The sequence below is a fragment of the Camellia sinensis genome, chromosome 11 (genome assembly GCF_055761805.1).
Source record: "Camellia sinensis isolate YWXY chromosome 11, ASM5576180v1, whole genome shotgun sequence".
Classification (NCBI taxonomy): Eukaryota; Viridiplantae; Streptophyta; class Magnoliopsida; order Ericales; family Theaceae; genus Camellia; species Camellia sinensis.
Window position 1 is genome coordinate 139905685 of NC_138971.1, and position 15249 is coordinate 139920933.

The window sequence follows — 15249 nt, forward strand, 5'->3', positions numbered from 1 at the left end:
ATGAATGGATGCAAACATGCTATCATACTGTATGCTAATTGAAACATGCCCTAGACTAACCATCGAAAGTTAGTAAATAAAAGGGAAGAAAGACGTGGGGTTGGGAGACATTCACACATTCACGCACACTTATTACACAATTGCCCTCACTCGGAGGGTCTGAATAAATATTACACAACCAAATGAATACCGCTAAATTAATTATTATAGAATTCCTAACCAATTAACAAATTAAATGCAGAAGGAAGGTGGCCGCAGCCCTGCCTCGGAATGTATGAATGATGCATGCTTGACTCGTCTCGCCCGGAAACCCGCTACCATAGCACTGCTGCCTCTGTTTTCACTGCCTTGCTCCTCTGAAAATTCTGAAAGTCTCCAGACCCTTTTGAATCATCCTCTGAGTGCTCTGGGATGTCACCGGCCAGAATTAAAGTTCACCGGCCATGGTAATGGGCTTATCGGCCAACTGTTGTACCACCGGCCAGCCACTGATGGTTGGTCGGCATTGTAGGTGGCCGGCCGGCCATTTCTTCCTGCAGAATCCTACAGTTGACAGCAGCAGAGGGCAAGCAGTGTATGGCATGAAATTTTCAAGCAAATGTGAGCATGGCCACACTCCCTATCATGCAATGGACTCAAGGGAGCATGGCCCTCGACCCTCGGGCCATCAACTACGCAATTCGATACATGATGGCGTAAGAAGCCAAGTTAGCAACTTAATGTAGATGCATGCAACAAACAAATGAATGCTAACATCCTATCATGTTGAGATCAAGGGTATTGGCGACCGAGGGTTGAGACGTGTTTCGTCACTTCGGGTACGAACACACCCCTCTCCTCCTGCTTGGTTTGACACCCCAAACTAAGCGATGTAATGCATGTATGCCATAGACAATGCAAAGTGAAGCAACTCATGCAAGGCTACACTAATGCAATATGAACATGTCAAGCATACAACAAGACTATATAATGCAACTTAGCTAAGTAACATGCAAACATGCAAACATGATGCAATATAAGCATGCAACCAATGCAATGTAACATGTCAAACATGAAAAGTATGCAATGATGGACTTATAATGAAATGAGAAGGCCTCAGCCCACCCCAAAACAGTGGCCAAAAATGCCCAAAATGGAGGTGCCAACATGCAAAACAAATATGCAAACCAAAGGGCCTAAAGCTAAGGCATGGAAGGCAATTTTCAAGAGCACCCAAAAAAGGGTAAGCATGGATATCAAGACCTACAAAATCAGAGATATGGTATGGTAGAATAAGCCCCAAAACCCATATAAATGGCATCCCAAATGACTCAAGCAAAGAGGCATACACCAAAGCCAAAACGTGGAGCATAAGACTACACCACTTTGTTCTGTTCCTAGCTTCTTTGATTCAACATCTTTACCATTCTCCTCATAGACAAAGTCTGTCCACAAGGCTTTTTCCTCCTGTATCTACTGGACTTTTGTTTCAATGTCCAAAGCACAATATTTATCTAAGGCCAAAAATCTGACCTGTTGTTGTTCCTTCTTACAACCAATCGTCTTGGCTTCTTTCTCTTGTTCTTACACTTGCTGGATTATTGATTTTACATCTAATACTGAGAACTTAATTAGAGCCAAAGACCTGGCTTCTTGAGCTTCATCTCTTTACCTACAACCAGGCATCATTGTCATCCTTAACGACAAACTCTTCATTAGCACTCTCTTGGACCAAGTGCTTTAGGTGTGCAAATTCTTCATCAGCCATCACATCGGCTAATTCATCAGGTTTCCTAAGTATACTGAGTGGTGCCACTCCTTCAGTATATAATTTGGCCTTTGCGAAATCTGCACAAGCTATGAAGGGTTGAGGATCTGCATTGATCTCCCCCGTCTCCCCATTGCACAAAGCCATCATGATTTTCTGATGTAAAGAAGAAAGCACACATTTGTTGGTGTGAATCCAATCTCTTCCAAGTAAAGCATTATACTTAGCATTGCTGTCGATAACGAAGAATGCTGTCATGCAGTCCCTGGTTCCCACACTCAAGTTGATGGGTAGAATACCTTGGGCCATCTGTTTGTCTCCAGCGAAACCAGCAATAGCTGTACTGGTTGGGATTAGCCTGGGGTTCTTCTTTCCTAGTTTCTTCAACGAAGATTTTGGAAGCAGGTTTATTGTTGCCCCGTTATCCACCAGCACCCGATTCATCTGTATTCCATCGAAGAAGGCCTTAATATACAAGGGTTTGACATGCTGTGTCATGGACATCGTGGGATACTCAAAGGGTATGAGAGATTAATATTTACTTCTTCTTCACTCTCGTCTTCAGTTTCCATTGGTGTGGCTACTTCGAACTCGTCTTGCACCATACTTACTTGTGAGTCTTTGCTAGAGACTGGAATTGGGTCAACCTCCTGACCTTGGTTTTCATCTTCAACTTGAAACTCCTGTGACAATATAAGCACCATATTCACTAACACCGGAGGAAACGAGCCAAATTGAATGACTGGCTGTGTCTGCTTTCCTTTTTGGTCAACTTGTTTAATTACTTCAGAAGCGTCCTCCATGCTGCATTCTGGCACTTCTGTATTAGTAACTCCCTTCGAATGGTCTGTTTCTATTGGTTTTCTGACCAAAAATGTCTGTTCAGCCATGAAGGCTTCAAACATTTATTCCTCAACCATTCTCTTCTTTCGGCCTGGGGCGATTTCATCGTCTATCTCACTATCACTTTCCATCAAAGCTTTTTCCAATCCCACCAAGCTGGATCTTTCCTTGGTCTTTAGTTCGAAATGAACTTTGGCCAAATGCTTCTTGCTACAATTCTTTTTGTCTGGAAGAGTCAATTTCAGACAATGGTCTAACTTGAATCTTCTTCTCCTTCTGTCTGGCTCTTTAGCTAAACCAATGAAGAACTTTCTCCACCTTCTTTCAGATCCTTCTGGTACTAAGTGTACCTTCGTTGGATCTTTTTTTTTTTGGGACCTAGAAATCACTGGGACCATGTTTGGTTCTTTTGTTTTCAGGTGCTTAAGCAATACCCAATTGTTTGGAGCTACCAAAGGAGGTTTGACCATTCTACCTAGGTTTCCAACAACATTTCTTTGGGTAGACATCTCCTTAGGTTTGTTCTGCATGACAAACCAATCTGAAACTCCAGGTACCCACGAACCTACTGACCCAGCTGTTGAACTATTTCTTTCTTCCTTCAAAGCCATCTTCGAAGCTGGCTGTAAAGGCCACTGCTTGGCCCTGACTCCTTGTTTTGGGCCTAACTCAGGCCTTTGATGAGGGTGGCCACTTTCCATCCTGCGTGAGGCTGGTCTAGGAGGCCAATCTCTGGTTTTGATCCCATAAACCGAACCCCTTTCAGATCTTCTTTCAAGATGATTGGCCTCCATTCTGTAATAGTTAGGTGGCCTAGATTCATGCAGCGGTCTCTTGCCTTTGGAGTGCATCCTAGTGATTGTTGGCTCAACCATTAATGGCTGCTGCTTCATACCAATTAGATATGGCCTTTTGTTATAAGCACTGATTGGTTTAGGACACATCTGCACATCCTTGTAATATTGTTTCCCATCAATTGGAAGCTCTTTCAGCCACTTATAGCTCAGCCTGCATCTGGGACACATTCTTTGCATGACAGTTGCTTCTAAAGAATCGTCATCCAATGCTTCTTCATCAAAGTCTTCCCTCTGGTCTGAGAAACCTTGTCCAATAGCTGGTAGATTTCCAATGTCTTTCTTGGCAGTTGTCTGGCTGGCAACATGCATCTGCACATTGACTTCTTTCAATTCTTTCAAGGACAAGTTCTGGAAGTCTGGGATAATAACATTGGCTGCCACCTCTCCAATTTCTAGAAATGGATTAGTATCAATCCCCATGGTCTTTTCTGCTTTAGCTGAGAATTTTAAACTCCCTTTTCGAATCTGCTCTTGGATCCTGTCTCGAAAAACAATGCAGTTTTTAGTTGAGTGAGACCAAGAATTATGCCATTTACAATACACTTTTCCTTTAAGTTCCTCTGGAGATGGAATTTTAACTCCTTTTGGTAATTTCAGGAAATTCGCAACAAGCAAACGATCAAAAATGTCATCTGCCTTTGTTAAATCGAAAGAGTATTTCCTATGAAGGTCTTTCTTTTAAAACTGCTGGTCAATTGTTGTGTCTTTATGAATTAATGCTTCACAGATCACAAGTTCTTTCCCTATAATCTCTGCTGCATCAATCTCATAATTAGGATCTCTATAATATGTCTTGTATGATGCATTACTTTGATCTTGTTCTTCTTCTAGTAACGCTTCATACCTAGACACCTTATAGGTTAATTCCACTAAGTCTCTAAACTCAGTTGAGTCAAACTTCTTTTGAAGCCTAAACTCTAAACCATTATGAGCCAATCTCACGAATTCAGGCTCTGGTAAGATGATCCTATATTTATTTCGTGCTCTTTTAAATCTGGTGATAAACTAAGTAGCCTTCTTATCAAGCCTTTGACTCAATCTTGCCAAGTCTGCCATGGAAACCTCTGGCTCTATTTAGAAGAATTAGGCATGAAATGCCTTTTCCATTTGTTGCCAAGTTTGGATGGAGCCAGGTGTAAGGTTAATATACCATACAAAGGCTGCCACAATTAGAGAGTTTAGGAACAATCTTAACTTTATATAGTCATTGTTATTAAATTCACCACACTGAGCAGCGAACCTAGCAATATGTTCAACCGTTGACTGGTTTCCATTCCCATAAAAAAGAGCGAAGTCGGGTATTCTAAACCCCCTTGGGTATTCATGTACCCTATCTACCAATTCTGGATATGGCTTCCTGTACACAGGAGTTTGAACCCCCCGAGCTATTGGTCCACACATTTCTCTAATAATATCAACAATTTGGTCCCTAAGGACCATATTTTGTGCTTGTTGAACCACTACCGGAGGAACAAACACAGGATTTGGTGGACAACTTTGTGCCTGGGGTCCTCTTGGTCCATAGGGTGGTATATTTAGGACTGGTTGTCCCTGTGGTGCTGGCTGCTGTTGAGGGTATGGATGACCTTTTTGAGCCTGTCCTGCAAAAGGACCTACGAAAGGTGCTGGAACAGGTGTTGTGGCTCTTTCGTTTGTAGGAAAACCTTCTAACCCCTCGGGTACAAATTCGAATAAAGGGTTAATGAACCCCCTTGTGCCAGGTATGGCTTCGAACATGGGATTCAGAATCATCCTTATGCCATTTTGTTGTACTAGACCAGATCCACTAATTTGCATGACTTCATTGTTAAGTAATGAGACATTTTGACTTTCCGTAGGCCTCGAAATAGGTTCATACCAAGACTGAGGTGATGGTCTTTCATAGTTTTAATTACTAGTTTGACCATTAGAATATCCATTAATTTGCATAGGCTGTTTATCTCTAGCCAATCTTTGTTGAGGGACATTTGGAATTTCCTCCATGTGTCTTGTGTTTGTTGGTTGGTGGGTATTCATTCGATCCAAAAAGGATGTTGCCCACCTTTCTATTGTGTTCATTAACTGCTGTCACATGGCATCCACTAGGCCACTCCATGGATTCATTGGCTGAGCAGACGGAACAGTGAATGGTCCAATTCTTTGGCCTTATCCACTATTATGAACATGTGGTACTTGTTCCGAAGTGCTGGTCTGTTCGACCATAGGTTCTGATAAAATGGGTGTTTCCACAGGATGTGTTATCACATTATCCTCTAGATTAGGTATTTCTACCTCTCCTTCCACGCCTTCTTCCAAGCGTTCATTTCTCATTGTCTCATACGTCTAGCCATTTCAATTAGTTCCACTGGGCGTGCCAAAAATATATGTTGGCTTTTTTGGCTGTCGAAGGTTATTACAGTAATTGTGAGCGTGCCAGCAAGGATCAATCAGTCCTTAAAGAAATTTAATTGCCAACAAATTATCAGACGATTGTGTTTTAGTTCTTTCAGCCTCAATGAAAATGACTTTTACTAGTGGCTTTGCTTAGGAGGAATAAACTGACAATAATTAAATGAAGAACAATTGCAGTATTTCATTAAGTAAAATAAAAGACTTACAATAATCCAATTCAGCATCGCAGAGATTTACAGCAACAATCTACTTGAAACTACTCCTATGAACGAAATGCAGTGCAAGAATTTGAAGTACAGAAATGTAAAGAACAAGAAATGTAAAAACTGGAAAAGAAATAAAATAGAATAAAACTGATTTTCTGGATCTGAGTCTGGGCCTTTTTTCTGGGGCCTTCTCTGCTATTTATATTTCTCAAGGATAACCGTCGAACTGCACATCTAACTAGGGGTGTGCGCGGTGCGGTTCGGGCGGTTTGAGAGTAAAATTACAAACCGAATGGCGGGTTGGCGGATTAGCGGATTGACAAAATGCGGTTTGGGCGGTTTTTGGCGGATTGGCGGATTGAAGAATATTGTAACTAATTATCATACATTTGCATAATATATAATACTAATTTGTATAATATTTTTTAGATATATAACACAAAGTAATTTTACATAATATGTTTTATATATATAACTACTAATTTGTAATAAATTTCATATCTTAAATATCCCGCACACTTATTTTTACATTGATATTTCATTGGAGGTTAAAAAATATATATGTATTAACTATAGCGGAGCGGAGCGGAGCGGTTCGGTTGACGAATTATAAATTTTAAAGTTTAAACCGCGGTTAGTGGTTAGAGCGGTGCAGATTGATGCGGATCGGTGCGGTTTTAGCGGATTGGGCGGTATTTTGCACAGCTCTACTTCTAACCGTTGAACTGCTCCTCCATGATCGCTGATCATGTTGCCTTATAGTTAGCTCTACTATGCCAATACCTACAGTTAGGCTTCCCTCCTAATTTTGAATTTAAATGTGAGTAACCGTTGAGGCCACATCACTTTGCATCTCCTTACTGATCTAGTACTGCGCAGATCTCATGAAAACTAATACTAACTGCCACGTGTACGATCACGATCGAAGGTTTGAATTTTCTTCCCGTATTGTCCTTATTTTGTCACGCGTCGAACTGTGATTGGCCTGTACAAAATATATAGCCAACAACTTTAATAATTAAAATATTATATTTTTTATATTTTTATTATTTTTTTACTGTAACACTGTACAGCTATTTTTCCATAAATTTAATAAATATCCAGAAATAAAACACACAATTTGAGGTGGTGCAGATACTTACTGACAGTGGCGGAGGGAGCATGGGACTAGGGGGGTCACGTGCCCCCTCGGATTTTGGGAAATCTTTTTTCAATATTTTAAATAAAAAATTACAAAAATATTATTAGAGTGAAATGTCAATGACATTTTAAAAATTATGAAAACAATAATGATTGTTTTGATTAAAAATGAAGAGACTATTATAAATAAACCGTATTAGTTATAAATTTTTTTTAATGTAACGGCGATATCATTATTAGTGATATGCAAAAATAAGTAATCTCACTATAAAAATATAAAATTTATTGGATTGTTAGTTACATTTGATATGTGAAGTTCACTCTCTATGTGTTTATTTACCATTAGTGGGTGATATCACACACTAATGATGACGTGGTATTATCATTATATTGAATTTTTAATCAAATTTTGTATCAAAAAATAATTTATCATTATATAATTTATTTTAAGGTTTATATCCATATTTTTTTTGTATTGTCCATGATACAGTAGTTACAAATAACATTCAGCTTGCTTGTTTCCAGTTTTCAGAAAACTCAACTTTTTTATTTTTCGTATTTTAATGTTTTGAATGACTTTTTTTAATATTTTAAGCCTTTTTTTAAAAAAAATTTTAGACACACCTAACATAAATACACTTAAAAAGTATAATATTTGTGAAAAAAATATTTTAAAAATAAATTAAATACCAAAAAATACACAAAAAAAATTAAAATTCAGTATATTTTTTATATTTTTGTGTATTTATTAATTTTTTAAAATATTTTTTCACAAATATTTTACTATTTAGATACATCTAAGTAAGGTGCATCTAAAAAAATCAAAAAATTACTTAAAATTCAAAAAATATTCGCTAAAAATAAAAAAAATATGAAAAAAAAACTCAGTTTTCAAAAAATTGAATTTAGAAAACTGAAACCAAACACACTAATTTTTTTTTTTTTTTTATGTTTCTTGAAATCAATCGTAAAAACTTACGTGAAATATTTTTGTAAAAATTATTGTAATTAAAAAATACCCTTTCTAATTTAATTTTCTGGCTCCGCTACTGTTTACTGACACATATAGTTCCTTAGTTCTGCAGGCACTCTTGGGCCTGTTCCCATGTCTGATTGCAAAGCTCAAATTCTAGATCATGAAATTTTCACAAAACCTATGGATGCAGAGCATACCATGACCTTACAAAAATTAATAATAGTGATAAAAAGAAATTCAAATATTAAGATAATTTATAATAAAATCCTTAAGTTCTAATTAAAACATATTCATTAATCTCTTGACATTTTAAAAATGACCCACTAAATAAACCCTTGCTGGAAAAAGATATTAATAATTTAACCACATTGTTCTTATTTAATTGACATTTGACTCTTTGGAAAAAATATTAAGATAAATTAGATAATTTTCTGAAAATTCATTAATGTTTATGCTAGTTATTGATGCAGGGAAGCTTATCGAAAAGAAGATCAAACAATGAACAAATCCGAACTAAAGATACTCTCTCTAAGAACGAATAATTTTGAGAAACACTCAATTTTTATTAATCAAATATAAACTTTAACTCCCATAGCCCTCACGCTTACAACTTTATTTATAATTAACCTACATCTTGGAAAATAAGAAATTAATAAAATAGGAAATAAAAATCAAAACTGATATAATAGAAAAATTATATCAAATCAAATTAAGAAACTAAATAAATCTAGGGGAAAACACCAATAAATCCCGAGTTTAGATAGTTTGAACCATATAGTCCTGCAATTTATTTTGTAGACTGAAAGATCCCAAGTTAATGTTATTTACACTTAAGCCCACGAATGTAACGTGTGGGTTGGCTAGTTGAAGGGGTAAATTGGGTGTTTAGGTGATGTTGTAATTACCAAAACGCCCAAAAGCATACTATAACAACTTTTTCATTTTCCCTTCATTATAAACAAAACGGAAGCTCAAAAATTGGAACTTCAATTTTTCATTGTAGATGTTGCAATGTTGATCCTCATTTTGTGTGAGTTGGATGTTGGATTTGGCAACGTTGCATCTAGCATTCTTTATTCCCCAAATAACATTACAAAACCCCTTCAAAACACTAGAAAATCCAAAAACCCCTTCTACCAAATTTGTAGAGGTGAAACGGCATGGGCACTGGAACATTTATGAGTGCGATTAACGCTGTCGACGTAACATCGGCAATTTCACATCAATCTGTCGGCGGCAGCATTGATTGTGTGTTGGTGCGATGACAACAAGTATGGGTGTCTTCGATGTTACTTTGGTTGTTTGTAGAACAATACGACATTAAGGTTGATGCTCGAAATGAGATGTTGTTTAAATGGTGCGTAATGTGGGGTTTTAGGTGATGCTGTTAACATTGTGGTTTTGGGTGTTACCAGTGACACCAAATATGATATTGTGCTTGTACGTAATGTGACAGACGCATGGTGTTTTAGTTAATATTTGTATGATTGGTTGGGTCTCATGTAATGTTATTATCTTCGCGGTTGTGGGGATTACCAGTTATTGCAAATGTGATGTTGTGCATGTATATAATGTAACCGGCACATTGTTTTTATTTAACGTTATTATGATTGTTTGAATCTCTTGCAATGTTAGTATTATTGGGGGCCATTGAGAAGATAACATCAATAATGTAACACCAAGTAGGTAACATCAACAATCCCTACAATCACTTTACGAAATTTCTTAAAAAAATGAAAATGTTAAACCATACCTTACCCACATACACCCAAATCCCATCAAAGCATCAAAACCAAATCTCAAATAAGGATAAACAAGTAAACTCTAATATTACTAAATCAAATCAATAACACATACTACAAATAAAAAGGACTAATTGGTATATAAAAAAAATGTAGGAATAAATAGACTTACATTTCCCCAAATGGAATTTATGAGTAATTTTTTCATAAATTTATACTATTCTATACTAAATTAAACGGCAAATTACATATACCCCCTCGAGGTTTAGCAAAATTACAGATATCCCCTGAGGTTTGAGAAATTACAGATACCCCCTTGAAGGTACTATTTGCATAACAAATTAGGGGACAAATTGTTATGAAAATATAAATCTCATGGGGCAATTTGTTATGAAAATATATACCTCAAGGGGGTATCTGTAATTTTCGAAACCTCAGGGAGTATCTGTAATTTAGCTAAACCTCGAGAGAGGTATATATAATTTGCCCTAAATTGAATATGCCTAATTAAATATTAATTTTAAAATATAAAATATATAACATTTTAATTTTTTTTTTTTATGATTTCTTAATTAACACTCCATATAAGTCCTATATATAGTCTTATATATTTGTACATAATATTTTAAAATCTCAATATGCATCAGTTAAAAAATAAAATAAAATAAATAAATAAATTAAAAAAAAAAACCTTTGTATAACTTGTTAGTTGAACAAAGGCTTGCCAGAAAGGCTTAGAGATGGGCCAACAAGTGGGCATAGAGGTTGGGTTGGGCCGGCGTCTAGTGCTTTTTGTCTAGGTCTAGGCCCAGTCTTTCGACAATTGAAATTTATATGTCTTTTTCATGTAGTAGCAGGTATATATCATTATTTTTTGAACAAATCACCAGGTGGTTTCTTCATTTTCTTCATTTTTGCCCCGTGTCATTTTTCACTTTCAATCAACTCCATTCGAACCCTTAATTTTGAATTTTTTTGTCAATTTGGTTTTTAATTGATAATGCTAGTTAGAATTTGACATAAAATAGTCATTAAGTTGGTCGGAATTGGAATTAACTCAATAAATTGAATAAGTTTATAATTGTGTCTCTGAAAACCTGACACATGTCGCTTATGTGTATATTTTTCATCAAAAATATTAACAAGTTAATGTAATAGACTAAATTAAAATAAAATCATAAAATCAAAATTAAAATCGAACAATTAAAATTACAAAAACCAAAATAACATAAATGCCAAAATATAGAAACTATCGAATATAATTTGCTCATGTGTAAATACTCATAAAACATGAAACAAAATAGTTATCATTATTTCTCATTTGAGGAAGGAAAGGGCGGGAAAATGTTACAAATAAACAAATAATAATGCCAAGCATTATTTTTAAAAAATTTGACTATACAATTGCTTACAAGTATGTGTCTCTATTAATATCTTGGTATATTCGTATTGATAAAATAAATGGCAAGAGCATGACCCAATCTAAATTAGTTTTCCTATGATCAGAAATTGATTACAGAACTAGATACAATTCTCTCACATAAGTATGAAGTTATGAAAAAGTGAGACTCACTTCATGTAAAAAAATTATATTCAATTTTGTGATCGATTTTTATATTCTTAAACTTTTCGCACCTAACTTTACACAGGTAAATCAGTTTGAAGTTGATGATGACCTTCCACACAGCTTGAAATCATGTACAAAATCTGGCTCATCTCTGGCCTTGCTTCAGAGTTATCAACCAAAGCCAAATTAGCAACATCAACTAGCAATCTCACTTGTTCCATATCCACATCACCATTGAGTTTTGGGTCCAACGCCCCCACCAAAACCTCCAAATTTCCCTTCCTCCGCCACTCCTCAGTCCGCTCCACGAGCGTCACTGTCCCCTGCAGAGACTTGAGCCCCGTGACCAGCTCGAGCAATAACACTCCAAAACTGTATACATCGCTCTTTGTTGATACCCGACCGGTGTTCATGTATTGGGTGTCAACGTAGCCCAATGAGCCTTTTATTGATGTTGGAGTTTGTGCGATCTGGGTGTCATGGCCCAACTTGCAAAGCCCAAAGTCTGCCAGTTTGGCGTGGTTGTCATCAACCAAGAGGATGTTGGAGGACTTGACATCTCGGTGTATGACCGGAGGGTCAGCCGTGGAGTGGAGGTAGTCGAGCGCTCGAGCGACATTTAGGGCAATGCTTAACCGATTTGGCCACGAGAGTACTCCCAAGGACTGGCCATAGCGTGTGTGCAATCGATCATAAAGGCTCTTGTTTGGAACATATTCGAGTAGCAGTAATTGTTCTCCTGATTTCATATCAAGAAAGAAACAGAAATTACTAATAATTCATATAATAAGAAATTATTAACATAAAAAAATTAATTGAAAGTATCAATTGATGTTTTCTATTGAACTTTGTATTATTATGTATTTTTTTAAAAAACACAAACAAAAATGATACCAAAACTTATAATTATGTGTTTGTACTTGCACTTGCACACCATAAGGACAAACCATGCAAAACGGTTGGTGGTGTAACTAACAACTTGTAAGCCTTCGTTTGGTAACTTGGATTGGATTGGATTGGATTGGATTTGGGGTTATTTTAATCATAAAAAGATAAAATAGGCTTTTTAGTTTAATAAGATAAAATGTCATATTCAACACATAATCATTATATTATTTCTCTCACAAAAAGTCAAAAAAGTCAAAAAGTCATTTCCAAACAAAACTTTTTAACCTCATGCTAATAGCCAAAAAACCAAAAAGTTAACCCATTTTCCAAACGAACACATTTAAATTTGATAAAAAAAAAAAAAAAAAACTTTTGCCAATCCATGAGTTATCTTAAGTTGGTATAAAAGAAGTTCTTAAAAATACAAATCATCTTTTGTGAGTCTTTTAATTTAAAGCTGAAAAAAAAAAAAGGGGGGGTCAAAACTTATCATAATATTCTATATATTATAATTTTTTGTTTGTATTATTACACTACTATAATAAAATTACTATTCTTTCTAACCTAATAAAGTTTTAAATGGGTTGATAGTTGAGACAAGTAAAGTTTGGTGAATGACAATAAATCACAAGTTGTATAAGTAAAAAATTAGTATAATGATGATATTGTGTTATTATTAGCATGAAATATCACCAATCAATTCTATTAGTTAAAGGTAACTAATAATTCACTGCATAATGAGATTAATTCTATCTGCAAAATAACGTGGCACTAGAGTTGCATTGAAATTTTTTTCCATGATTGCGGAAGAGGACTGTTTGGAAGGAGGATTATAGTATTCATACGGCTTACCTTTCTCCAAGCAGAATCCCAACAACCCAACCAAATTCGGATGAGATATCCTTAGCAAAACCGAAACCTCGTCCAAGAATATCTTCTTGTTGCCACCTCTCTCCTCCATCACCCGCTTCACGGCCCCGAACCTCCCATCACCCATCTCTGCCAAATATACGTACGAGGTGGCTCCGACGCCTATTCGAATCCTAAAATTCCTTGTCGCCACCTTCAACTCTTCAAGCGCCAAAGTCCTAATAACACCATCACCGCAGCCACAACAATGAGTGCAAATAGTACCATTCTTGGAAGTCCCTTTATGACACTTCCCACTTTCTATATCACCTGTTTTCATAGAAGAGTTGCGACTTTCTTGGTATTTGGACTCTAGATGAATAGCCAATTTTTTTAAGATGAGAGTGAGAAAGATCACAAGTATTATTGCACCAATGATCCATACCTTTTTTGGGTTTGTGGTGGAGAATACAAAGAACCACATTGTGGTGATCTTTGATATCTTCATTATCTTTCTCTCTAATATATGGCTTATATTTTAGTTGGTTTGGAGATCCAGAAATTTGGAATTTAGCATTAAGGGGTTGAAGTTACTGTTAATTGTCCTATGCATGAGGATAATGAAATGTACATAAGGGTCTTTGATTCTATCTTAATCTTTGACCTCCTTGAAGAATGGAAATTAATTACTAGCTACCTATTTCTTTGCCTTTCCATGACCCAAAAGATGGATTGATCTATATGGTTAAAGTCCTATATACATGAATAAAATACAATATAAAACACCGATAATGCTATAGATTTACATTTTTCATCCACAAGTACATTTACAATGATGTGATAAGGGTGGTGGGTCCATATCAGTAAGTGTTTAACTAATCAAAAATTAACACTTAACAAATTATATTATTATAAATTGAATTTTAAAAAATTTAAGAAAATCTCAAATATTTTCCATAAAATACTTGGGATCTGTTTGAAATTCTTCATGCTACCCGTCACAATTATTGCAAGAGTATAAAGTCGTAGCCTTTTTATTAGGTAATAACTTAGGCTTTGAGATTGAGAAGTGCTTGGAATACAAATGTGTTCCACATATGTGAGACAAATGGTAGGAAATGTGAATCTCATATTATATGGATTTTATCGTTTAGCTTACATTTGTGTTCTATTTTGTGGAATACATCTGTATTCTTAGAATTATTTTTTTGAGGTTTGGTTTATATTAACTTTTTTAACAAAAGAAAAGTTGTAGCCTTTTTATTACGCTTTGACGTTTGGTTTTTAATTTTTTTTAACAAAAGAAAGTAATTAATATGTTTGAGAATGATTTATTTAATTATATGAAAAAACGTAAATGACTAGTGTTTATGATTTTTTTTTAATCTCTAAGGGTTGATTTGGTGGTCAAAACTTGAGGCTTGAGGTATGTTCTTTCCAAAATCTCAAATTCAAAATCTCCTAAATATAAATAATTTATTGGAATCAGTCCATTTGTAGTTTTGCTAAATTATGACGGATTTAGATCACTAGATGATTAGAATGAAGATATTACATAATTTTGCAGCATATTATTAAAATTCAAAATTAATGATTTATAACTATTACATCAATTAAAATTTAAAATCCCTTTTAAAAGAATTGTGCTGCAATAAAAATAAAAAAAAAAATTCTTCAACATTTAGGCAGGAAGGGGGATCATTATTATAAGAGAACCCCTTGGTTTTGTAATTTGTTTTTTTTTTTTTCTCGTTTTTTTTTAAATATTTTATTATTAAAATATTAAAAAATTACTTTTTTCTGATTAAAATATTCATTATGCCAATTTCCAATCGAGAACCTCCCAACTATAAGTCTCCATCATCTTGCATGACTCCATTTAGAGATGCTATACAGACAGATTTGTGCAGGTTTAAACAACTAAAACATGTTGTGTATTAAAATAATCTAATCCAAACCCATATATGAATAAACTCTTTTTTTATTGGCTATTAATAAAATGTGGTGTGTATTATTATTATTATTTCTAAAAAATTTCTTTAG

The 15249-nt window shown here is 35.2% G+C and overlaps 1 protein-coding gene across 1 annotated transcript; it reads right to left on the reverse strand.

The window, feature by feature from the left end:
- Positions 1-11445: 11445 nt before the first annotated feature.
- Positions 11446-13690, reverse strand: LOC114323845 (protein CYTOSOLIC ABA RECEPTOR KINASE 9). Its single transcript, XM_028271522.2, has 2 exons — positions 13210-13690; positions 11446-12208 (listed from the first exon to the last, which is right to left on the reverse strand). The coding sequence occupies exons 1-2, from the start codon at positions 13688-13690 to the stop codon at positions 11544-11546; spliced, it is 1146 nt and encodes a 381-aa protein (XP_028127323.2). The 3' UTR covers positions 11446-11543.
- Between the last annotated feature and the right edge of the window lie 1559 nt (positions 13691-15249).